The sequence below is a fragment of the Podospora anserina genome, chromosome 3 (genome assembly GCF_000226545.1).
Source record: "Podospora anserina S mat+ genomic DNA chromosome 3, supercontig 2".
Classification (NCBI taxonomy): domain Eukaryota; kingdom Fungi; phylum Ascomycota; class Sordariomycetes; order Sordariales; family Podosporaceae; genus Podospora; species Podospora anserina.
Genome location: NW_001914856.1, coordinates 188,194 through 212,326, shown reverse-complemented (window position 1 = coordinate 212,326; position 24,133 = coordinate 188,194). Strand labels below are relative to the sequence as shown.

General features: G+C 54.1%; 8 protein-coding genes across 8 annotated transcripts, besides 1 other annotated feature; 1 reads left to right on the top strand and 7 right to left on the bottom strand.

Moving 5' to 3' along the window:
• PODANS_3_2490 (uncharacterized protein) lies at positions 1 to 1,209 on the bottom strand (the record flags this gene model as incomplete). The annotated part of the gene is made up of 1 exon (XM_001908979.1): positions 1 to 1,209. A coding segment is annotated over one exon (1,209 nt), but the record flags the coding sequence as incomplete, so codon positions are not given.
• A 1,029-nt stretch (positions 1,210 to 2,238) lies between these two features.
• PODANS_3_2480 (uncharacterized protein) lies at positions 2,239 to 2,682 on the bottom strand (the record flags this gene model as incomplete). Its single annotated transcript, XM_001908978.1, has 2 exons — positions 2,239 to 2,472; positions 2,530 to 2,682. The coding sequence occupies 2 exons, from the start codon at positions 2,680 to 2,682 to the stop codon at positions 2,239 to 2,241; spliced, it is 387 nt and encodes a 128-aa protein (XP_001909013.1).
• A 1,292-nt stretch (positions 2,683 to 3,974) lies between these two features.
• Positions 3,975 to 7,114, bottom strand: PODANS_3_2470 (uncharacterized protein; the record flags this gene model as incomplete). Its single annotated transcript, XM_001908977.1, has 5 exons — positions 3,975 to 3,993; positions 4,057 to 5,649; positions 5,708 to 6,758; positions 6,986 to 7,007; positions 7,079 to 7,114. Coding segments are annotated over 5 exons (2,721 nt in total), but the record flags the coding sequence as incomplete, so codon positions are not given.
• A 3,896-nt stretch (positions 7,115 to 11,010) lies between these two features.
• PODANS_3_2460 (uncharacterized protein) lies at positions 11,011 to 12,057 on the bottom strand (the record flags this gene model as incomplete). Its single annotated transcript, XM_001908976.1, has 1 exon — positions 11,011 to 12,057. The coding sequence occupies one exon, from the start codon at positions 12,055 to 12,057 to the stop codon at positions 11,011 to 11,013; it is 1,047 nt and encodes a 348-aa protein (XP_001909011.1).
• Positions 12,058 to 12,528: 471 nt separating this feature from the next.
• On the bottom strand, positions 12,529 to 14,470 carry PODANS_3_2450 (uncharacterized protein; the record flags this gene model as incomplete). Its single annotated transcript, XM_001908975.1, has 5 exons — positions 12,529 to 13,192; positions 13,249 to 13,655; positions 13,708 to 13,925; positions 13,979 to 14,169; positions 14,223 to 14,470. 5 exons carry the CDS (start codon positions 14,468 to 14,470, stop codon positions 12,529 to 12,531), a joined length of 1,728 nt encoding a protein of 575 aa, XP_001909010.1.
• A 1,618-nt stretch (positions 14,471 to 16,088) lies between these two features.
• PODANS_3_2440 (uncharacterized protein) lies at positions 16,089 to 17,207 on the top strand (the record flags this gene model as incomplete). The annotated part of the gene is made up of 1 exon (XM_001908974.1): positions 16,089 to 17,207. The coding sequence occupies one exon, from the start codon at positions 16,089 to 16,091 to the stop codon at positions 17,205 to 17,207; it is 1,119 nt and encodes a 372-aa protein (XP_001909009.1).
• Positions 17,208 to 17,477: 270 nt separating this feature from the next.
• Positions 17,478 to 17,574, top strand: a tRNA (tRNA-Arg).
• A 337-nt stretch (positions 17,575 to 17,911) lies between these two features.
• On the bottom strand, positions 17,912 to 18,504 carry PODANS_3_2430 (uncharacterized protein; the record flags this gene model as incomplete). The annotated part of the gene is made up of 3 exons (XM_001908973.1): positions 17,912 to 17,976; positions 18,046 to 18,155; positions 18,287 to 18,504. The coding sequence occupies 3 exons, from the start codon at positions 18,502 to 18,504 to the stop codon at positions 17,912 to 17,914; spliced, it is 393 nt and encodes a 130-aa protein (XP_001909008.1).
• Positions 18,505 to 19,230: 726 nt separating this feature from the next.
• Positions 19,231 to 22,432, bottom strand: PODANS_3_2420 (uncharacterized protein; the record flags this gene model as incomplete). Its single annotated transcript, XM_001908972.1, has 4 exons — positions 19,231 to 19,578; positions 19,628 to 21,014; positions 21,065 to 21,229; positions 21,285 to 22,432. The coding sequence occupies 4 exons, from the start codon at positions 22,430 to 22,432 to the stop codon at positions 19,231 to 19,233; spliced, it is 3,048 nt and encodes a 1,015-aa protein (XP_001909007.1).
• Between the last annotated feature and the right edge of the window lie 1,701 nt (positions 22,433 to 24,133).

Sequence of the window (24,133 nt, the reverse complement as noted above, 5' to 3'; positions counted from 1 at the left end):
TCATACCGCCTCTTCACCCTTCCGATCACGTTTCTCCCTTTCTCCCTGTGCACCTTGAAAGATCTCAAAACCCTGTTCATGATCCTCCCCAAATACTACCCCAGTGTCCTCCAAAGCCTCACTATCACGCCGGTCAAACCTCCTGCCAAGACATTCCGGCCCCAGCAGCGTCAGCACCACCACATACGCATAGACGCAACCCATGAAGATGCAGATGACCTTCCCATACTCGCATCTCTGTCCAACCACTGTCCCGTCGGGTGTCGTCTCCGGAGGCAGTGGAAACCTCTCCCCAATCGTGCTCTCAATCGTGCTCGACGCCGAGCTAACCAGATTACCCAGCTGATACGACGTACCAACAACAAAAGTCCGGAATTTCGCAGGAGACAACTCCATCAAATGAGCGGGTATGACACCCCAAGCCCCCTGAACAGCAAACTGCTCCCAAAACGCCGCCGCAGCAATCCTCTCCCATCCCTGATTGGCGACATCAGTCGCAGTATACGGATACAACAGCGCGCCTCCCAAAACACACATCACCAAGATACTCAGTCTCCTGCCCGCAAACTGACTCATAAACCCAACCGTCGTGCCCCCGAGCATAGCCCCGACATTGGCAATAACCTGAACAGTCGTCCCCTGATCCCTCGAAAACAAAAACTGCGTGTCAAGCAGCACAGGATACAAGTCCTGCGAGCCATGACTCATAAAGTTGAACCCTGCCATTAGCAACACCATGTACGTGAGCAACAACCATTCCTTTCTCATGACTTGCTTCCCCTGCTCCCAAAACACATGCGTCACCCCCTTTTTGCGCGTTCCAGTTCCCCCCTCCTGGCCGGAACCCTCCTCCTCATCTTGCTGCTGCTGGTGTTTGAGCTCTCGCTCCATCTTTAACTTTTGGTATGTTCTCGTCTCTGGCAGCAACAACCGCAAACCAATAATGAGAACAGGAGGACAAGCTCCAAACCAGAATAATGGGCGCCAACCATAGGGAGTGGTGTCAACCAAGGCGCGGGAGAAGGCGGTGGAGAGGAGATAGCCAAAAGCGTAGCCTTGCTGGAGAAGACCAGACATCAACCCGCGGGCGATCGGTGGGAGATCTTCAAGGGCGGTGGCAGCTGCATTGCCATACAGGCCGCCCATTGCTATCCCAAAAAGGGCGCGGCAGGCGAGGAATTGGGAGTAGGTTTGGCAAAAGCCGGTTGCCTAGAAGGTAGTACATGTTAGCCGGTGAAAAGAACAAGTTGAATAAAGACTCAATGGGACCGTGGTTGAAGGAAGAGAGCCAAGATAAAAAGTCCAAAACAGGGATCCAGGGGTCAAATCGCCAAGAGATAAGATCCGCGCGGGAAGGAAGAGCTTGTTTCTGATCCCTGAATCTGACCTATCCACTTGGACCCTTGAATATGACATCATCTCAACTTTGCGAACACCCCCCGTTTCGAAGCGCTGGTTGCGCGACTATCTTCGGCGTGGGATCCAGAATCTCAATCCCCGGCTATGCAACGTGCCATATAGAGACACCAGGGCCCGTTCCCATCACGTAGTGTTTGCTTAAGAACCAGGGCCCGTTCCCATCACGTAGTGTTTGCTTAAGAACCAGGGCTCCGGCCCTGCCTCCGCTGCATCCGACTCCTGGCCTCGAGCCTTTCCGGCTTCTCCCCGGGTCATTTCGAGATACATCTCTTGGGCCGAGGGGAGCAGACGAGTTCCCGTTCGCACGCGCAGGAACAACTCCCCCTGCCTTTGCCATTATGGTAAATATCTGCTTGAGGTAGTAGAAGGGTAAACTGTTGCGGTTGGCGAATGTCTTATCCCAGTTTGACAACGTTGGCCCACGGCGAGATGACGGATGGGAAGAGCTCTCGGCCAACGCGGCTGTAAATCTAGCGGCGAGTTGCAATCTTCTTCTGCTTAGGAATGGCAACCCCAGCCCACTTCCAAAGTCCATCCAGGTGTGTGAACTCTTGGGAGTCAAAACATGAAATGCTCATTCCCAAAATCCACCAGCCATGATCGAATAAGGCTATACATGTTGCGGAACATGATGATGCCTTTGGTACCCGAGAAATCGCGCTGGGCGTACTTCAACATCCTGGCCCACACCCCGTCCAGACACTCCAATCCCCTTCCCCCACTCCTGCCACCCCCAAACCAAACAACAACCACCTCCCTTCTATACCATTCCATTTGATCCCTCCCCGCTGCCTCCCATCCCAAAACCACCTCCCCCGGTCAAAAAAAGAAATAACTCACCAACTCCAAAACAACAAACAACCCATTATTAACCACAAACCCCCACCTCCTCCCATACCGATCCCCCACAACCCCAAACGCCACCGCCCCCACCGTCCTGAACATCAGTACCAGTGTAATCCCCCACGTTATCTCCGTTCGTGACCGACCAAAAGACTTGGCAAGGTCGGGAAGGGTGAGAGAAACAGTAAAAAAGTCGAAGGCGTCCCATGTCTTATTGGTGGTTCACTATTAGTGAGATCCCATTTTGCGGTGATGGTGTTAACTCACCCAAGCAAAGAACGCCACCGAGAAAAAAGCCCAGTTCTGTCTGTCGAGGGAGGCTAATAGACGGAATGGGTTGGGGATGTCGGAGAGGTGGGTTGATTTTGGGAGGAGGCTTGGGAGGCGGGTGGTGAGGTAGCTGAGGGTGGGGGTGGTCATGTTGAGGATGGCTAGGGAAATTGATGTTGGGTAGTTAGGGATATTGGCGTGGAGGGTTGACACCTAGGTGGGTGTCAAGCTAGGTTAAGTGTTGGTCGTAAAATTCAATGAGGGCCCGGTGCCGAGCGAAGGGGTGATGATGTCGTTGGTTGGGAAGGCGTGGTGGCGGTAACGTTGGTGATGATGCAGGAAGGCGCCAAGCTGACAAACCGTAAGTGCTCAAATCACCTCCAGCATTTACTGTAGATCCGCCCGCTGGTGCACATCAGAACTGAAAATGCAGTCAGTCGTCAAGCACACTCACCAGACGTTCAACCGTGGTTGACTCCCTCAACAACCCCAACCTCAACCGTGATATCTACCAAAGTAAACAAGCCATCACCTCTCCCCTCCAAGAAAAAAGAGCAGACGACCTCACCAAGACATACAACCCCCCCCCCCCCGGGCAAGGGAAAGGGAAAAGAATCCAAAAAAAAACCGACATCGCTCCCCCAGTATTCCCCTCACATAATCCCCGATCCTGAAACTGCATACACTAACGCAGTATTACCCTCCGCTCACCAATCCAACGCAAGCACCTGAGCGAATTCTGATGCTGCACAGCATCAACACACTACCCACCACACAGTTGGAACCAAACAAAAAACGGCAGCCGATCAACGGCATTGGAATCACATGAATCAAAGCCTTCCGTAAACGTCACCTAGAACCGTCGTCCGAACTTGGTCCCGAGTCATGCGCAACCGGTGCTCTTTTCCGGGACCATGGATCCTATCAAGACACCGAGATTCATCACAACCACGCAGAGAAACCACGCAGAGAAACCACGCAGAGAAACCAGGCACCTTGGAAGATAAGTTGACACAAGCCATACAGGCAAGATAGGTAGATTAGGTAGAGCACACGCTGCCTCCTATAACATTTGACAAAAAAAGTATCCCCATCCAGACACTTTTGCCTTCCCCCATGGCCTGTAAAACCGGCCGTGAACCATAACATGAACCGCTTGGGTGGTATCCCTCCATCGCACAAAACTCCTTGCAAAAACAGCCCACCCCATCCATTTCCCCCAACACCAACCCCTCCCGTCATCAATTATCCCAGCCACACAAGAACAGAAACCCTCCCTAGAAGGACGAGGTGTCCCTTATAAAAGAGCCAAAAAATAAAAAGCCAAGTATTGTACAGAACGACGCAACAAAGAAATAGTTTACAGAAAACCGTGCTTAGTGAGGGAAAGGTCGGATCCTTCTTCTTCTCTTCCTCACTGTATGCGCTTCCTTCAAGAACATCTAGCTCGGCGCATTCCCACTGTTTGCCTTGATTAGCTTGGGATCAACTCCCAAGAAGGGAGAAAGTGGAATCAACACTCACACTCCGCCCCCCATGAAAGCGGCCAAGTCATCCAGCTCGAGCAACTGCCTCTCAAACGCTGCGCACAACTCCAGCGCCGTCATGTCCACGTCGGGAACATCGGGACCGGTACTAGACGATTGGACACCACCGAGAGCTGAGCCTGGTGAGGCTGGGGAGGGGGAGTCAACCTTGGCGACGACTGGTACTGGTGGTGGCGGGCTGTCGGCGGGTGTGGAAACGGCAACAGGCCCACCATTGATAGTGGTGATGCCGGTCTTACGGGGTACCGGGGGCTCGCTTGCCCGACCCTCGGTGGTAGGGACAGCTTGAGGGCCAGCAGCGGACACATCGGGTTGTTCATAGTCCATCGCGTCCGGATTCGTGTCGGTTTGGCTGACATTGTCGTCCTTGACAGATGGTGAGAGGGCCCGCTTCTTGCTGTCTTCGCGGGCCTTGTCGCGTGGCGCGCTCTTCACGTCGCGAAGGACCTTAGACATGACCGAGAGGTGGCGCTGCCAGGGGATGACCAGGGGCCAGGATTCGGCTCCGTCCTGGCACATGCGAACACTGTCCCTCACTATGTTGAATGCGGACTCGCTCGAGTTGGCGGGGGCCAGTCCCTTCAGTGTAAGGTATGCGACGGTTGAGCCGGCGGTGAAGGCGGCAAAGAGCATAAACAGAGGGAAGCACAGGATGCTGTCCTTGTCAGCTCCGGTTTCCAGGGCCAACAGCGAGTGGATGATGCTGTGAGAAGCCGCAAAGATCTTGTCAACAGTCTGGACGTGAGTGTGCGAAGATCCACGCCACAAGTCGATGCTAAAGTTCTCGTCCGTGACCACCTGAAGCATGCGTCTGCGGTTGACAAAGATGGTGCCGCAGTTCAAGAGGCAGTGGATAAAGGCATACGTGTAGCCGCTGCCCATGGTGATGTGGAGGTTGATGTTGTTGGGCTTGTCGGCAAAGTGCATGGGAAGGGACTGTCTGAGGACCTCAATGTCTTGCTCAAGCTGCACACACCTCTCATCGGAAAAGGTGGCCAACGTCGTGGTGGTCATCATCTCGACGACTTGGCGCCAGGCCTTGGTGGCCAAGACAATATGACCAAACTCGCCCACCTCGCTGAGTTGGGCAGAGGAATCCTTCAAGCCCGCTGGGGGGGCGCCGCTGAGGGTGCGAACATGTACAGGACTCGTAAAGTTGTAATTCATGTCGAGACAGGGCAGTGAAACATCTTGGACATCAAGGTGGGTCAGTGCTGGATGGCGTCCTGGGCTGCTGGTCAAGAAGCAATCCAGGATGTAGATGAGCCAAAGTGTGCGACGGAAAGACTCCTCCATCTGAAACTGATCCGGCTCATTGGTAGAGTTGTGGTGGTGGACAAGCCTGTACATCTGCGCCATGCGAGCTGCAAGGCCGAGATAAGTGTAGGCGCGAACAGCATTGCGGCAACCCCATTCGTGCAGAATCAGGAGGCAGACGGACTGGATATCAGCAAGGCTAGGCGTGTCCAGATTCTGCATCACCAGGTTGATGGTCTTGCTGGCAAAGTGCTCGGCCGCAGTGCTGCTGCTACCGTGTCCGCCATACCGGCGAATCATGGCGGGGGAGTGCCTGACAAGACGTGTTAGAGGGAAAGGGACCAATCAGAACGGTGGATGCGTCTGCTTACCGCGCAGCTGTGGTCAATAGCGCGTTGACCATGGTCGGCTCCATCGAGGCATTCTTGAGCGCCACCAAAAAGGTCGGCTTGTGGAAGGCAACACAGGCCGGTAGGGTCTTGCTGATGACTCGCTCGCATTCCGTCATGAGCTCGGGTGTAAGTCTGTTGTTTAACGACATTATGTCAGTCTCCGGGCCGATGACACACTTGATCCCGTATGGGAACTCGGTCGGTATGGTGATCCGGTCTCTGTGGAGCCGGGGAGCCCATCCACTGGGAGGGCTCCGTTTGCCTGAGGGGCAGGAAGAGGGCCCATGCGCCCGAGGGTGGGTGAGACGGGACAGGCGAAAAAATTGATTTGGGAAATGAGGGCCGGGCGGAAAAAATGGGGCGAAACCCATCCCACTCCGAGAAGGCAACGCTAGAAAACAGCAAACCGGGGCGGGTTGAGACATCCGGAGCCGCCCAAAAAAGAACGCGCTCGAAACGGATGCGTCCGGACCCAGCCCAAAGAAAAAAAAAAAAAAAGAAAAGAAAAGACACACACGCAAACAAAGATGATGTATGTCTGTCTGTCTTTCTGTCTGGCCAGGCAGAAGAAAGGGAATTGTGTGAGAGAGATAAGATAGCAAAACGTACTTTTCATGCGCCGCGGAGGCGTGACGCGACACGCTGGAACTGGGACCGGCCGGTACCTGGCGATCAACAGCGCTGCTTGAAACCACCCGTTCGCTGGGCAAAGACTCCCGGATGCGGTGCTGCATCCGGGCTGGCGATACTCCATGACCACCATGGGCCATGGACTCAGAGGGGAGATAGCATTCGTGCATTCCCTTGGCGCAGTTTTTGCATGGTGCTCTGCCGTTTTCGTAGACACACTTGGTCTTGCCCTTCCGGCAGCGCACACAGGCACCACCGGCCCGGAGGGCTGTCGATCGCACGACCGACGCCATTGCTGAGAGTTGCTGAGAGAGGCTGCTGTGTGTGGTGTGTGGGGTGGGGGACGGCGAAGATGGTGAAGAAGTTGATGTTGACGATGTTGGCGATGATGAAGCAAAACCTTACTTTTCTGTTGTGTGGTCTGTCTGTGGTCCGATCCAAGTCCGAGAAAGCCGGAGCAGGAAAAAACAAGAGTCCGGAGGTGCGCCGGGAGCCACAGGAGACAGAATCAGAACAGTGGACCGGCCTGTAATGTCGTCGTCGTCGGCGGCGATGAGGTGAGCTGTGGTCAGGTTCGAGTGGGAAAAGGAAGAGGAGAGAGGGCGAGGCCAGGAAGGACGGAATGACGGGGGGCGATGGGGTAAAAAGGCTCGGACGGACTTTGGAAGCTCAGGAAGCGAGGGAAGGGAGGCGGCGGCAGCGCTCTGGTAAGTGGGTCACAATCGAGCGGGCGGATCGGCTGATGGTGCCGGGGGTCTGTGGGGCCTGCCAGAGACGCAGTCGCTACCAGCAGCCCCTCAGTCCAGCGACAAACAGCGCCCGCCGCCACTGTCAGCGCCGCGACACAAAGCAAGCCGGCCCCGGCAGTGAGGAAAACGATCCCGATCTTGTCTCGCACTCGTCATCTCCGCTAAATCTCCGTTTGATGGCTCGACTTTATCATACCTAGCCACGCCATCCTGATATAGCTCTATCCAAAACTATACAATCTTTGATGGCACTGTTGAAGATAGAACAGAACAGGAGTTAAACAGCCCCGGATTGCCCAGGCTCTCCCACCGAGACACCGAGATGCCTCAGCCAAAGCAAATCCGGCTCAAACCAGCCGCTGATCGGTAGACCACCCGCCGCCCATGATGCTACTACCTACCTGGCAGGAAAACTATTCTACCTTGCCCACTCCATCTTATCTATCTTCCGAGAGACTTGTGTGTGAAGTTCCATCAAGAACAAAAAAAGCTGCCAATGCACGCGCCGTGCGCAGGGGAAGAGGCGTCTGCCAGCTTGCGACACCAGCGATGCCTACGATGGAGGTTGCGACGGTCGGCTGGGCGCTGTGCTCCGACTCTGGGCTGTGTGCCGGAGCCCCAGTCATACCTTAACCTTCGTACCTCTCCCCCCCCTTCCACCTCCTCCATCGCCCACCTCACCTCCCAGGTGCCACGGCGATTTCCCGTCATTTGGCTCCCGGCTTGCATGCGGGACGGTTGCTTTTCAGTTCCAGGCCCCCGCGGTGGAGCAGGGGAGGAGTCACTCGCACCTCCGGCCGTACCTTTTGATGAGCGGGCGTTTTTTGTTTTTGCCTTGTCCAACGAGTCACTTCCACCACGCGGCGGGCCCTCTTCCATACTCTTCAGCTTCCAGGTAGGTTATTGGCATTCCGTTGCGCGACGAGAAGAAGACGGTGGCCCCCTTTTCTGCCCTAACGTGTCCCGAAGCATGATCGGGCAATGACCCGTCACCCGTGTTTGAGGTGGCTCGAGGCTGCTGCGCCGCCCGGCCTCATCACCTCTTCTTCTTTTTCTGCTTCTTCTTTTGCTTCACAGCACTCGGCGACAATGCTGCCTATCCATCGGTGAGAAAACAGAACATGCAGGTTTTACACTGCAGTGGATTTCTGATTAGTTGAACGAGCGATTTATGAGACGGGATCTGGTCTTGGAGGGAGCTAAGGCACAATCGACAATCGGTGTCGCGTTCGCCGGAGTGCAGTTCCACATATCCCGGATTTCCGAGCCAAGCCATTTCCCAATTTTGCTCGGGCGCTTCGGCCGCCAGTCAATCCGACCCCGGCACCACCGTGTGTTTGGTGTCAGAGGACACTTTGGGCATTTCCTGCCTCCTTCTTTTTTTTTTTGGTTTTTTTTTTTTGTGCCAGATAACGCTTATCGAACCTACCCAGCCAGACTTGGCCAAAATCAACACTCCAAACCCCGGATGCAAACGCAGCAATGGCAGCCAAACAACAAACGGCGGGAGAAAACGAAGAGCTCCCTGGGGAACAGGCAGACCGACGGGAGGACACACGACGCAATCGGAAGCAAAATGGATCCGCCGCGCACCCAGTGACATGGAAGTCACTTCCGTGGCGGTGGAGCTGATGGCCCCTTCACGATTCCCAAAGCAACCCCTCCTTCACCGGCCGCTTCTTCTCTCCTCTCCTGTGTCTGTCTCCCTCTCAACCTCAAACCTCAGCGTCTTCTCCGCCCTAGGTCCTCCGCCCTCCTCCGCCCGTCCGCAGCCAGCAACCAGCAGCCATCAGCAGAGCAATCACAGGCTAAAATGTCGTTGTCCATTTATAGCTACAAGTTGTATCTAACCTCCATTTAACCCATACAACTCCGTGTCTCTAGGGACATTTCTGAAATGCCGGGATCAGCAGCAGCAAGATCAGTTCTTTGTGCTTCTCAGACGGAGGTGGTGCGGCTTGTCCCTTTGACTCACCATCCTTCCCGTCCAATCCGGCTTCCCCGGCGGTCCTCTCGAATCCCGTCCTCATCACCACCGACCACCCAATCGCCTGAGGTCTTGGCTGGCCATCGGGCCTATGGGTAGGTGCCGATGCATTACACAAGCACACACAAAAATCGACGCGACGCGCTCCTCACCCGGCGCTGGGTCATTTGCATTTTTACATTAAATCACGGTGACCAAGTCTCACCTCTCTGCTTGGGCGGAATTGGGATATGATCACGCATGTAGATCCTTGGCACCGAGCCGTGTTGCTGTGGTTCCTCTCCCGCCCGGATTGGCATGGCCCCCGAACCAAGGCCGATCAACCGGTGACGCTCACTCTTCAGTATGTAATCCAGAAATAACTCAAGTTTTCCATGTTCTGCAGCGCCAATCCGGGGCACGCACCCTCAGCTAAGAAGCCTCGTTGCACGACGCTCTCACGTCTGACGAAACGCGGAGGCGGAGACGGAGGGAAGGAGGTGGCACAGTTTATCTTGTTGTTGTCTGTGAAAGCCCGAAAGAGGACAAGCTTATTAATGTTCAAGGCGGTAGCAGAACTGGTGACTGGCTCCCGGGCCGATGATGATGATGGACAGTCTCTCTTTGCCCAATAATGACCCTTCCGGGACAGACCTCGATCGACGAAACTCATTGTTTCGCTTGGTGGTGGTGGGGGGTAGGGGGGGGAGGGGACAAATAGTGTGTGGTGAGACGCCGAGTTGCAGCCCGAGGTTCCATCACTCCCGCCCGAGACGGACTCGGCGCTTGCTGCTTCCGCCCCCGAGAGTTTTGTGTGCGGCTTGGCTCATGGAGGGATTTGTTGGTCGGATACAGCGCCGTGGCTATTTCGCCACGAAGGCTATCACAAGCTGATGATAATTGCAAAATCAGCTGCCTATCTATCTTCTGCTGGGTAGGTATCACCAGGATGAGGTAGACTCGGAAGCTTTCGCCGCTTGCTTGCCACACCGTACCGACCCGAGAAAGTGTATCGCGGCTGCCTGTTATCGGTGTTAACGCCCCCAAACCAAACACAAATTTCGGATTCCCGATCGGTGGTGGCTTCACGTCGGTAGATGCATCAATCTTCCCATAATTTGGTGTTGCGCAAGCCACTTTGCTGGCCGCCTGCGCTAGATAACTTTCTTTCATCATCCCTCCCGAGCAATCCGATGTTGTGGCGTCCGTGAACCCGATTGTCTGTTGAACGGTTCCCATCCCGCAGATTTCTTTCGTGTTCTTCTTCAGCTTCGTACCGGTGGGATGATCAAAGGCGCTCCTTCTGTGGGTCACTCCGTTGATAGCGATCTGGATCTTGAGTTTGTCTCTTGAACCAGTACACTGGTAAAGCTAAGATCTCGGGCCGGTCAAGAATGCTGGCTGGTTGGGGGGATGTCATCCCGGCTTGGGTAACATGTCCTCGTTATCCAATATCATGTTGTGACGCCTGAGTAAGACTGAGATGATGTCACCCCCCTTCCGCAGGGAATTCTTTTCGTGGCCGAGACTGGTAGACTGTGTCTTTACCCTTCAACTGGATCAAGGCCAACTTTTACGCGCTGGTTTTGCTGTTGAGAAAGAGCCACGGCTTCCTGTGAAGAACATTGTAGGTAAATGGTAAGACTATGACTTGAAGACTGCCGGCAGATGCCATGCCGGCACTCAACACAGAGAGATGTATGGGCATCATTTGCCTGCCCGCACACTCTCACATCCTCGATGCAGAGGATTCCCCTCACGATGTTGACTAATAGTTTTGCTTTGTGTGTTTATACATGCAACAGGATGCGTGCTGTCAAAGATTCTTAACCTGTCTCTGGAGTCAATATCATTCCAAATCTATACTCTACCTCTGTCCCTACCCACCCCAACACCCCTTTTGTGTACCCCCCCCCCCCTTCCCTTTTCCAATCTCCTCAAGCACTCAACACCTTCACACTCCCATCCTCCATCCCAAAATACGCCTCCACCGGCTTCTGCGCGCCCCCCTCCCCCGCCTGATTCCCATTCTTCCCATAAAACAACCCAATCTCCGCCACCCCCGGAATCTTGATCAACGCATCAGCCAGCTCATCAATCTGCCACTCCCCCTTCTCCTTGTCACTCGTCCCCTCCACCCTGAGCGGCCTAAACGGCGCATCAACAATCCACATCCCATTATCCGTCACCACCGCCCCCGCCTTCCCCGGCAAACCCGGCCTAACCTTCGGCCCCAAACTCCCCATCCTCTCCAGCTCTCCCAAAACCCTGTTCGCCGCCAAAGGCAGCACCTCGATCGGAATCCCCTTTTTCCACATCGTCCCCAACGCAGGGCTCATCTTCCTGAAGTCCGCCACGCAAACAAACTTCTTGCTGCTGCTGGCGACGATTTTTTCCTGCCAGAGGCAGGCGCCGCCTCCTTTGATCAGGTTGAGGTTGGGGTCTACTTCGTCTGCGCCGTCGAAGCAGACGTCTAGGAGGGTGCCGGGGGGGAGCTTGTTGATGTACTGGAGGTTGAGACCGGCGGATTCGATGAGCTGTTCGGATTGGGCGCCGGTTGGGTAGAAGGTCATTGTGGAGAGGGTGGCGGGGGGGACAAGGGTGGTGATTGCTTCTACTACGTAGATTACTGTTGAGCCGGAGCCGATGCCGATGCGGGTGCGGGATGGGAAGGGGACGAGGTGGGCGGTGACGGATTGGAAGGCGGCGAGGCGTTTGGATTGTTCGATTAGGTCGACTGGGGAGGGGGTGGTGGTGGACATTCTGGCGGTTTTGGGGAGGTGGTGGTGAGGTGAGGTCAAGGTTGAGTGATGATGCCGGGAGAAAAAATTGGATACTATGGCGGCGGCGGTTGTCGTCCCGCCGGCTCCGGAGGATGGGAACAACGGTCTTGCTGGTGGGAGGTGGGTTGGTCCACTTCTTTTGCAGAGGGAGACGGTTAAGGATGAGGCGCCTCGGAGGAGGAGGTGATGGTGCTTATTCATGTGAGTACAGCTGAGCCAGGAGGGTGATAGCTGCAACTTGCTCACTCACTGATGAATTTGCACGTGGTTCAGCTGTTGAAGCTGGTCTCAATCGACGCTGTTTCAACCCCGCCAGCGGGGGCACAAGTGCAGGGGTAGCAAACTTTTGTGACGTCACGTGGAGCGAGATATTTTCTGGGGAAGCTGATGGTCAGTGCTCACATTGCACGACAGCTCCGGATCTCATATTAACTTCGTATTGGTTGAGGGATGAGATTTCCTGCCTTATAGACTGCTTGATCGGCATTCACAAGTTTGTTCTATTACACTCTCACACTACATTCCAGAATCGCAAAATGTCATAATGTTCATTATTTTGAGTGTATGATCCCCAAGACTATGATAGAGATGGGTCTCTTGAACTCATGCAGTGAGTGAGTGAGTGAGTGAGTCGCCTCTCTGCTAGTTCATGCATGCGCTGATCAAGACCATCTAGTGCTCGAATCTAAAGTCCAACCTCTTGTTGCCCTCATCCTTCGTGGTGGCCAGATAATCGAGTCTCTGCTCCTCCGTCATGGCAGCCCACTTCTTATCCCTCGACTTGTTCTTCCATACATAGTACACCTTCACCAACGCATATACAACAATGTTCATGCACAGAATCGCGAGTAGCTGTCGGTTACCACGCTTATACAGCGACGCTCGATCATCCTCTCGGTAGATATTCGAGGAGATGATGCCCGACGTCTGAACCGCCATGTTGTACACGGCAGCCGAGATGGTACGAGACCGAACCGAGTTCGCGTTTCGAGAATTCCACGCCACCTGGATAGGATGGGGGTTCGGGAACGACAGCAGCAGTGTCGTCACGGCGTAGATCACCCAGCGGTTGGTGTTGGCAAGGTCGGCAACGTTGAAGAAGATCAAGAACGGCAGACCCCAGATCTGACTGGTGACAGATAGCGCTGTCAGGTTGCTGAACTTTTCGGCTGCGTATGCCACCGCCAACATGGTGATCATGTGGCCCACGGTGTAAGGGATCGTCAAGAGGTTGGCCTGGAAGGTATCGAAGCCCAGACCTCTCAGGGAAAGTGTCAGATACTGCCCAACAGGCACAAAGGGGATCTGGAAGACGAGACCCAGCGCATAAAGTGGCCTACCACAACGTCAGCTTTCAGTACTTGACGACAGACAGCAGCTGCTGGCACATACCACAAGTCATAATCCTTCAGGCTCTTCCACAACAACCCGACGGTAATCCGCTCTCGGTTGTGCATATCCGACTTGCTGGGATCCTCGCGCAGCACCCGGTTCACCATGATCACTTCCTCCCTCTCGTTGAACCAGCCTTCCTTACCCTTGCCTCGGAACCAGGAAGCAGTCTGGCAAGGACCGGCAGGCATCAAGAGGAACGCCATGATACCGATGATCAGAGTCAGCAAGCCCTCGATCAGGAACAGCCACCTCCAGCCTGCATGACCCTCGACACCACGCATACGCAGGAGACCTTGAGCCAAGAGTGCCGAGAGGATATCAGCAATGCTCATTGCGGTCCAAAAGTAACCGAGACGGATGGTGAGCTCGGCATGCTTGTAAAAGTATGACAGGTAGAGGATGATCTGTTGAGTTGTTAGCAGTTACTCAGTGGCAGAAGCAGACAAGGTCTCTCACATCGGGGATGAAGCCGCCCTGAAGCATGCCCAGCAGTGCACGGCAAACAAGGAAAGAGGTACGACCACTAAGCCAGAACTGGGCGCTAGCAACGATGGACCACAAGACCATCTGGGTTGGAATCCATCGGTCGGGTCCGACCCATTTCGAAACCAGCTGAGAAGGCAATTCTGCGCAGAGGAAGGAAAGCTTGAAGACAGTATTGCCCAGGTTGTAGTCTTGAGTGAGTGTCAGCAAAAGAACCCGCTGTCTCTGTCGAAGTCTTGCTCACCGTTGGTGTTCATTTTTAGCTCGGGGAGGAAGTTATCCGTCAAGGCTTGACCGATGTTGGCACGGTCAAGCTCCAGAGCCATGAACATGATACAGGCCCAGACCATGATGCGCCAATCGATCTTCCGGATCAGTTTGTTTTCTTCCCCCCAGGTCCATCTTGCGAGGGGATCGAAGCGGTGGGTGTTTTCCCTGAACGATAACGTCAGTTTCCAAGAAGTACAAAACAACAAGAGCATAATCACCATTCTGCTGGCGGTTGGTATTTTTCAGCCGTCTCTGGATCGTCAAAGACACTAGGAAGTGTTGCGATGGCTTCCGAGTCATATGGCTTGCTGCGCTGCCAGAAGTGCTTCTTTCGCTCGATGGGCTCCCCTAGAGGTGGAATAGAGGCGACGGATGTGGAGGAGGCATCGAAATCCTTCTTCTCAGAATCGCTTCCGTGTGCAGTGGCTCGGGGCAGGGCCTTCCCTCGAGTGAGAACGGTCGCCATGGTGTCGTCTTTTTTGCTTCTCTCGTACCAAATGATGCAAAGGAGGCAAGACTGGCCGCTGCTGTGGATCGACACTTCTTCCACTCGGTATCATCACCAGAGACGGCCCTCTTTATACCCATCTCCTGGGCCTGGAAATATTGATTGTTACACCACGGGAATTATCACGACTTTCACGGGTACATGGCATGGCGAATACAGCCTGCAGAATCACGTTTGGAGGTACTGGATCATTGGTACCGGGGAGAAAGCAGATCGATGCATACTGGTCTGCACATTACCTACAATTGTCGGTGCGTCCGAACCCCCCCGGCTGGGTCTTGCCCCCCACTCAACACTGATGGCGACATCTACAATGTCCCGTTCAAGCGGTTTGCCCGTCTTGACAGCACCCTCAACCAACAGTAGGGACGGGAGACGGCACTTCAGACGACGAACAGGACCGAGATCTGGACCCCTGGTTTCCAGGACGAGAAGCGCCACAGACAAGAACGTGGCTATCAGCTGGGCGAAGCTTGTCGAGAACAAGACGAAGCCATCGGTCTAGACTCTCTGTTTCAACCCTACCCAGCACGCTGGGTATTTCCTGCCATCTTAGGCCGTAGTGGCAACTATTTGGTTTTGAATGCCCACGCGGATATTCAAGGCGTGGCGAAGGCAGGCACTTCTGGAGGTTCATACCTTGAGGAGAGATCCTCACAGCGTAACCACTATCCTTCAGACGATGCTCCGACAACGGCTCTCGAATCTGATTGATTTCATGACCCCTGATAAGAAATCTCCAAGATTGATACCCTACGTTGGAGCCTCGGCATTGAAATCAGTTATCTCTGAGCTTCCAGTGAGGTTGGTATTGCGGGTTGGTGGGAATCCGATGGCGTGATGATTCGTGATCGCCTTGGCCCCTGACGCGACGACATACAAACCACTGGTTTGCAACACTCTAGTAACAACTCGGCTCCAATTGGCCAGCAGATGATTTCCCCATACCAAAAAAAAAGAACAATATGGCGACATGGCCTACTAAACTGACAGAACACGCCGTCTTGCATTATCTCCGGCTTCCACCCTTGACTGCGGCTGCTCCTAGGGCTACGGCGCCGGCTCGGGCAGGGAAACGTGGGGGTAAAGGCGCGACCTCAACTGATTCCTGGAACACGGAATGCAGTATGCCGCAGCCGGATGTCATCTACTCACCCCGCAGTTTCATGATCCTCGGCGCCGGGTCTCTTTGTCCTCTGGGTTGTATCGCAACATCCGGGGCTGGGCTCACGTTAAGTCCGGACAGCGTCGCTAACTTGACGACATCACGAAATGCGCTATTGCGAGCTCGTCATTGCTGCTGATTCGACAAGACACGGATACGGTACACTGGAGGTCCACGACCTGATTGACCAGCCTATGGGTGCAAACTATGGCAGCTGTTTTGCGCGGGGTTGCACACCCTCACGCAATGTTGGTGTGGATCGTGATGCACTTTTTGGCTCCGAGGCAACAAAGAGGTTGACCATCTGAGGCTGGTGGAAGGTTGTATAAGAGACGAGGCATTCCGTGTATCAGACAGTCCAAATCCTCATCACCATCACCTCACATCCCCAACACATCAGAAACAGACACAATGGCTCCCTCCGCAATTGAGACTCAAACCCCTGTGGTGCCCATCGTCACCAAGGGCGCCGCCCCCACCACCGAGAGACCGGCTCCCCTCAAGCTGACCGGCCTGCTTGATCAGTTCGAGTCCTTCGAGGTCACTCCTGTCATTGGCAAGGAGTTCCCCAAGGCCAACCTGGTCGAGTGGCTCAACGCCCCCAACTCAGACGACCTCCTCCGCGAGCTTGCCATCACCATCTCGCAGCGTGGCGTTGTCTTCTTCCGCGCCCAAGACGAGCTCACCAACGAGCTCCAGAAGAAGCTCATCCTTCGCCTCGGCGAGCTCACCGGCCGCCCCGCCACCTCCGGTCTTCACATCCACCCTCTGCTCAACTCTGAGCGTGAGCTCGGCGGCGACGACCCGGAGATCAGCACCATCTCCTCCATCCAAAACAAGAAGTTCTACGCCCGCGGCGCCATCGCCGACGAGCTCTCCCCCAAGAAGCAATCCACAGGCCAATGGCACTCCGACATTGCCTTTGAGCCAGTCCCCGCGGACTACACCTCCCTCCGCCTCGTCGAGCTCCCCACCACCGGCGGCGACACCCTCTGGGCCTCGGGCTACGAGCTCTACGACCGCCTCTCGGAGCCCTACCAAAAGTTCCTCGAGTCCCTGACCGTCACCTTCCAACAGCCCGGCTTCAACAAGGTCGCCGAGGCAGCCGGCTTCAAGCTCTACGACAAGCCCCGCGGCGCGCCCGAGAACATTGGCACCGAGCTCAAGGCTGTCCACCCCGTCATCAGGACCAATCCTGTGACCGGATGGAAGTCCCTCTTCCCCGTCGGCGGGCACGTCAAGCACATTAACGGAGTTACCGAGGAGGAGTCCAAGGCGCTGTTGACGTGGTTTTTGGACTTGGTGTACAAGAACCATGACTTGACTGTGAGGCTGCAGTGGAAGAACAAGAATGATATTGCGATTTGGGACAACAGGAGCACGTTCCATACTGCTACTTTTGATTACCTTGGTGGGGAGTATGGGGAGCGGTTTGGCAACAGGGCTGTGGGCTTGGGGGAGAAGCCGTATTTGGATCCTAATAGTACTGGGAGGAGGGAGGCGTTGGCCAGGGAGAAGGGGCAGCAGTAGGGTGTCTAGGGGCTTTTAGTGGGACTTGGCCTGGATTGGTGTATGAAGTTTATGAATGAATGCATCTTATTTTGTTGACTCAACTCCTCAGCTATGTAGATTGATTAAAGCTGCATTCTTGCCGTGGCAGAAAACTATACATATGAAACTGTAACTAGCAAATTTGTGCATGACCTGTCCGAGAAAAGGGGAAAAGGGGCCAGTTCAGGGCGTTTTGCTCACCTCACTCAACCTTTCATAGGTAGTGATATTGACCTCAAAAACCATTCAGGCTGAGTGGCGCAATGGTAGCGCGTTACTTTCCGGTTTCAACTTTGGTTAAATCTCCAGCTGGTAAAGGTTCTGGGTTCGAGTCCCAGCTTGGTCGATGTTTTTGTTTGTTAGGGTCACCACTCCCTTTTTTGGCCCCTTTTCTCTAAACACGACACCATTCTGGAATTTTTTTTTGTTTGCAGAACCTCAGTTTGTTTGCAGGAGGGCCAATTGCAGGATGACTTGCTTCCACTATTAGAGTGACATTTCAACGCTGCAAGGAAGAAATGTGCCAGCACAGAAACATACTGCCATGTCACAACACCACCAAGTCAAACGCAGTAACATTCATCATCATGAAGACATCTCGACTGGTAACCTAGAATATATCCAGCGTCTTCGAGCCCAAACGCATCTCTTCCATAGGTTCCAACCCATCACCCACCTACCCCCTAATAAGGCGCGCTCCGATGCCCATGGCACCACAACCACCCATCCAAATTCTGCATGTACGCATCTAAACCATCAATTAGCCACCCGCACATCCATCACCTGAAAAAAGGACAGTTGTTTCGAGGGTACTCACCAATATTCAAATTCCCCCTCACCTCCTCCTCGTCCCAGTTCCAGCACGTAGACTTGAGGTCCGTGTTGCCGTCCTTTCTCGTGTTCCAGCATTCAAGGAAGGCGTTGCCACTTTTCCTCATCAACAACCAATCAGCCTTCCTTCACTTCGGGTTTGAGAGGTATAAAAAAAACAAGAAAAAACAAGAAAAAACAAGAAAAAACAAGAAAAAACAAGAAAAAAACTTTAAAAAAAAACTTACGTATCCCTTGAAACAAGCCTCCCAGTGAACCGATCAACCCCCACACACAAATTCATGTCCTGCCTCGTCCGCCAGGGCGTCCCGTCCTTCTTGGCGCAAGTGGCGACCACGTACTTTGGCTCCTGCCAGGACCAAGAACAAGAAGCCGCGAACCCGGCCGAGGCGAGCTCGGGGAGGGCCGCGAGGGCGACGGTGAGGGCTGAGAGGGTGAGCTTCATTTTCGTCTTGCTTGCTGACGATCTGTTGAATTGGATGGTGCAGCTGATATCGAACTTACTCTCCGAGAGACAGAAGGGGGGGGCGGGGGGTTTTATACAAACAAACCACCAAAGATTCAAGCGGTCTCCCCTTACAAAAAGGTCTTGGCATCACTCTACTCAACAGGGGGCGGGCATCTCGTCGACTCCATCGCGCGGAGCTCATTAGCGTAGGCAGCCGGATAAGGAGCCAATCGGTAAACGCAAACGTAAAAGAACTATTGTCATAGACAACTCCACGATGCCACTTTGGAGGGGCGATTGCAGATACCATTCCTTGGGTATCACGGTATGTTGTTGTTCGGTTCTGGGCCCAAGAGCAAATAGCACAAACGTAGGAATCTTCCCGTCGGGGTGTTCGGATGGCCCGACACTACATCTCGATTGGTGACAGCATCAGAGATGATTGGCGAGAATCCGAGTAACAAGCTTTGGAACTGTTCCCCTATCCCTGAAAGGTGCACATTCTTGCATGAGTAAATGTCCTGACCATGATCCCATGGCCCGGATATCCGACCGAGAGATGAAAATCAACGCGCCCTGCTACAATTAATGGTATCGACTGCTGCTTTCAAAAGCAATACAAAACAAAAGCACAGGACCAAAAATCAATAGTACAACAACCCAATCTCCATGTGTGCTCAACCTGCGCTGTTACCGCTGCTTCTCATCACCCAACCACCCCCCTTAAAAATAACTCCTCATCGCGTCCTGATACCCCGTCCCGCCCTTCAGATCCCGGTCAAAGTTTGCCTGTACCTCCAAGACCTGCCGGATATGGCTCATACACAAGGGCTCGCCCTTGTTAACCGCCAGCGCCTGCGCCGTCCTGACCGTGTTCTTGATCTGCCTCCCGTTCAGCTCCTTCCGGGAAAGACTTTCGTAATCGCTATCGGTGAACGGCCCAAGCTTGCTGCCCTCGTGAGCACGAACGCGGTCGATGAAAATCTTGAAGATGGCCTTCCTGGCCTTTTGTTCGAGGTTGCCGTAGCGAAGGGCAATGTGAATGCGGGATTGGAAGGCGTCATCAAATGTCTGTGTTATCATGTCAGCAAGAAACCGACAGCAAGGGCAGGCAACATACCTCTACACGGTTCGTAGTGAGGATGAGAATGTTCTGCACGTATTCAACCTGCTTGAGGAATATCGACACCAAAGCATTGCGGTGAATGTCGTGCATGTTCCTCTTCTCGAGGAAGACGTCCGCTTCGTCGAGCAGGAGGATGGCGCCCCAGGCGTGGCAAATGTCGAGAATCTTTTGTAACTCGGTCTCGAGGAAGCGAGAATCGGTGCCCAGCTCGCCCGCCGAAACCATGTAGAGCGGACACTTGAGCAGTTCCGAGATGCCCTCGGCTGTCAAAGTCTTGCCAGTACCAGGCGGACCATGAAGAACAGCTATAGGCTCGTCAGTGATATGCAGCATGTTACAAAGAGAGCGAAAAAACTCACCGACCAGGCCTCTTCCCTTGCCTTGGATGACATCGTCGATACTCTCGGCCGCATGGTACTTGTGAGACTCGACCAACGCCTTGACTATGTCCTTGGTCTTGGACTCGAGCACCAGCGAGTCATACGCCGTTTCGTTCCACTGAATCTCCTTGACACCAGAAACGGTAAACTCAAGCCACAGCTTTTCCGCAAACGAGAACCCAAGCACCACGGGAGAGGCAATCAAGTAGTCCTCCTCGCTGAACTCGGGGATCTTCTTGGCGTCCTTGGAACCAGTTGCCGGTACCTCCTTGTTCTCCGCCTCCTCTCCATCTTTGGTCTCTTCACCGACCTCATCATTCTGCGCCGAAACCTTTTCCAGCTTCTCCCCCGTGTTGTTCTCAGGAGGGCCGCTCCGCTTGGGTCTATAAAGACGAGCGTTGCGCTTGAACGCTTCCTCCTCGTCATCAGAGCCACATCCACTACAGTCCGACTCATCAGAGCACTCATCGTCCGAGTACCTGTCGTGGTCCTTTGGCCGCACCATCGAAATCGGGTAGTTGGGATTGATCCTCCTGTGAATAGCAGGGTCGACCATGATCCGGCCATTGATATTGACCTTGACAACTCCCTTCTTCTTCTTGTAGTACGCCATGCCCTGATGACTCTTGTAGTACACACCAGCCAGGCCGACGAACTTCTTGCCTCGCTCCACCAGCTCCTCGCGCACCCTGGCTTCGTTCTTGTGGTAGCTGAGCGGATAGCAATTCAAGCTGGTGATCTTGCGAGCGCCTCTAAACTCCATAATCTCCTCCGAGACGCTTCCGTAACCAAACTGCTTGCCGTCGTACTCGAAATACTTACCCTCCAAGTAATAGTAGTCGCCTTTCATGAACGAGGAGTGTTTCTCTGCGATCTCAACCTTGAACACGCGAGGCTCATCCGGCGAACTGTAGGTGTGGGCGAAAGCAAGAGTGTTGGGCTTCCAGAGGGCCCAGAGCAGGTCAAAGGTGATGAGTCCGTTCTTCAGCATCGGGTACAGACTGACCACTGTTAGTTATCGAGAATGAGAAATGTGATTTCAGACGCCCACCTCTTCTTGACCTCCGCATAGTCCTTGTCGAGGTACTTAATCAGGACCTTCAGGTGTTTGCGCTTATCCTCCAGACGCTTCTGCTCCTTCTTAAGATCCCGCTTGGCACCCTTGCAAGTACGCCGTTTAAGGCCCTTCAGAGCCGTCTTCAAATCATCGAGATAGCTTACAATTATCAAGTTAGCCACTTCCATCAAGTCGCAAGGTAAGGGCAACTTACAGAAAAAGTAGATTGGGGTCCAGCTTGGGTGTGCTCTCCACCAATGACACGCCTTTAACATTGCCCATGACATCCTGCAAGCACTCGCGTAGGAGTTTACTCTTGATGTCGACAATGGTAGCCTTATACTTGCCCTCCCAATCAAAAGTTCTGCGCACATGAAACAGAAAATCATGATACTGCGAGTCAACCGAACCCTCGGCCGTGTCCTGAAGCTTGTAGTTGTGAATCGAGCTGTCCCAAACCTGGTCAACCCGCTTGTAGTTGAGCTTTGCCGCCTCCTCCTTCTTCTTCTGCTTCTTTCTCTCCTTTTTGTCCTTGGTCAGACGCTTGCCGTCGCCGAGAAGGTTGGGGTCCAGGAGATTAGAAAGGCCGGCGTCCAGATCTCCCAGACCATAGTTGCCTCTCCCGCCAGGAGTTTGGCCGAAACGAGGCCCTCTCCTGGAACTGCGAGGAGGATTGAAGCTCGGGGGCGCACCGCCGTCATAGTCGTCGTTGTTATACTGACGTGAAGGGTTAAAAGAATAAGGCATGGCGTTCTGTCTCTGGAACTGCATGCCTTGAGATGAAGACAGGGGCACACCGAGTGGCAGGTGTTGCTGCTGCTGCGCCAATTGTTGCGCTTGCGCCACAAGAAGGTGCATCTGTTTCACCGCCTCTCGTGGGCTCATCTCGTCCTCAGAACAATCCTCGGTTTCGGCTTTGGAAGCATCAGAGTCAGATTCGCCGGATGAAGACGAGGACTCCTCCGATGTGACAGGCTTCTTGGACTTCTTGCTTCGTGACTTTCTCTTGGACCTACTAGCCTCGTGTCGCTTCTTTGTCACCCGCTTCTTCTTGGACTCGCTCTCGGACTCAGAGGAGCTATCGTCATGGTCCGAGGCGGAGTCAGATTCGCTGGTGTCATCATCGGTGGCGCTCTCGTCGGAGGACGGCAAGGCATCAGCCTTCTTCTTCCGCTTGGCTTTCGACGACTTCTTCTCGGTCTGCTTCTTGTCCTTTGGCTTGCCAGCCACTCGCTCGCCGGTTTTCTTGTCTGTGGCAGCTGCCTTGGGGTTGCCTTCGACTGGGGCCTTGCATTCCTCACCGTTAGCAGGGGCTGGCGGATTCCCCTCGCGCACCTCAAGCGAGTGCTTGTCTGTTTCCATGATTGCTAAGGATACCTTCGCAATAAAGACGGCAAAGGAGCTGATGATGTTGTTGAGTTGCAGATTGGTTGGATTGGTTGAAGATCAAGCCTTGAGGTATTGGTCTGGTGGGTGCGGAGTATTGAGGGCCAAGAGGGGCACAGAAGGAGCACTTCAGTGGTGAAAAACTGCAGACCGAGTAGGCGCCTTGTACTGCAATAAGGTTGTGCGACTGGCAGGCGCAACGTGGGTGGTCAAGAAAGAAGCTTAGACCCGCGGGGCGTCCGTATTTGAGGATCTGTTGTCGCCTTGCCAATGGTCAGAACGATGGTGATGACTGCGCGGAAAAGTAGGCGGACAAAAGAGCCAGTGACCCAACTGTGGGCTCCCGAAACAAGACGGGTCAAGATGAACCAATACCTTCCCACTCGCCGGTACACAACTGCAGAGCCTGTGCGAATGCGACCGAGTAGATGGGAGACATCTGACGATGCGACAAACGGAGAGGTGTTCTCCAAACCGGCAACCTATGGAGAAGGCAAGCGGGTTACTTGGTTCAAGAGAGACAGAATGTAGTGCGTCCGATGAGCGGCACCAGGATGCTGCCGTTCTCGCTAGTCGCCGCCACTTCACTGGATGATGGCGGACGAGAGTGATGCAGGGTGATGTGTTCGGCAAGACAGTCTGCAGGAGTCGGTGAGACGTTGAGACGTCGGGACGTTGAGGAAGTCAAGTTTAGTACTTTTTCTCCAGATGTAGAACGGCAGCGCACGGCGAGGTTGAGGACCCGGGGTGCCCGCTGGTGGTGTCGGGTGGTGTGCCAAGTCCAGCAGGGTGTGTGACTGACCCAGACCACGGCAATGTTTGGTCGAACTGTGTCCGAGCTCTTTTCCTTTCTCGGTCTCCGAGTTAATAGAATGGAGAATTCAGTGCTTTTGCTGACCTGGACGTTGATGGTGGTCTCGGTCGTTGTGGGATATGTTGAGAGATAGGTTATCGATACCTAAGCTCTTTTGGCGAATGATGCAAGCTGACAGCCGAGAAGTGCTGCAAGCAATGGCGAACAAGTCTGCAGTAGCACACGGAGAGATGACCGGGGCCGGAGACCACCACAAAAGCGTGGGGTTTGGGGTGCAATAAATACTTCAGAGCTGATGTGGCGGGGCCAAGGATTCGTAAAGGTGTGGAACACTGGTCAACCAAAAGTATAAAAGAGGACCAGGATGATAAGGGAATGCAGTGGCTGATAATCCGAGGTGTTCGAGAAAACTGTCAACATGTCTCGGATCGAGGTGGCATCATGTCATGGTGTTCGCTTGCTTTTAAATGCCGACCTTCAAACAAGTTCACCCAATGAACACCATCCTCCGCATGGAAGGCAGGTTTGACCAGCATTAGTAGCCAGTAGAAGACTCATCGCATGTCTGAAATTGCTCTCTAATTGGACCCGGAGGCTGCCACTGTTTGCTATTGTTTCTCCAAATGGGACGGAGTGGTGGTGCCAAAGAGCGGCATCCTGATTGAGTGGAGCCTGCTTTGCCGCCTTTGTACGCATGGGTAGAGCCTCGTTTCGGTAACAAGACAGAGGATTGGCAACACCATCAGATCGACTTGTAGAGATGATGTGACATCCACCGAGGCGAGCGCTGCGGGATGTTGGGTCTGCTGACAGGGGTCACAGAAGGACAAGGCACAAAAGGCAGCTTGGAGCACCCCACCTGC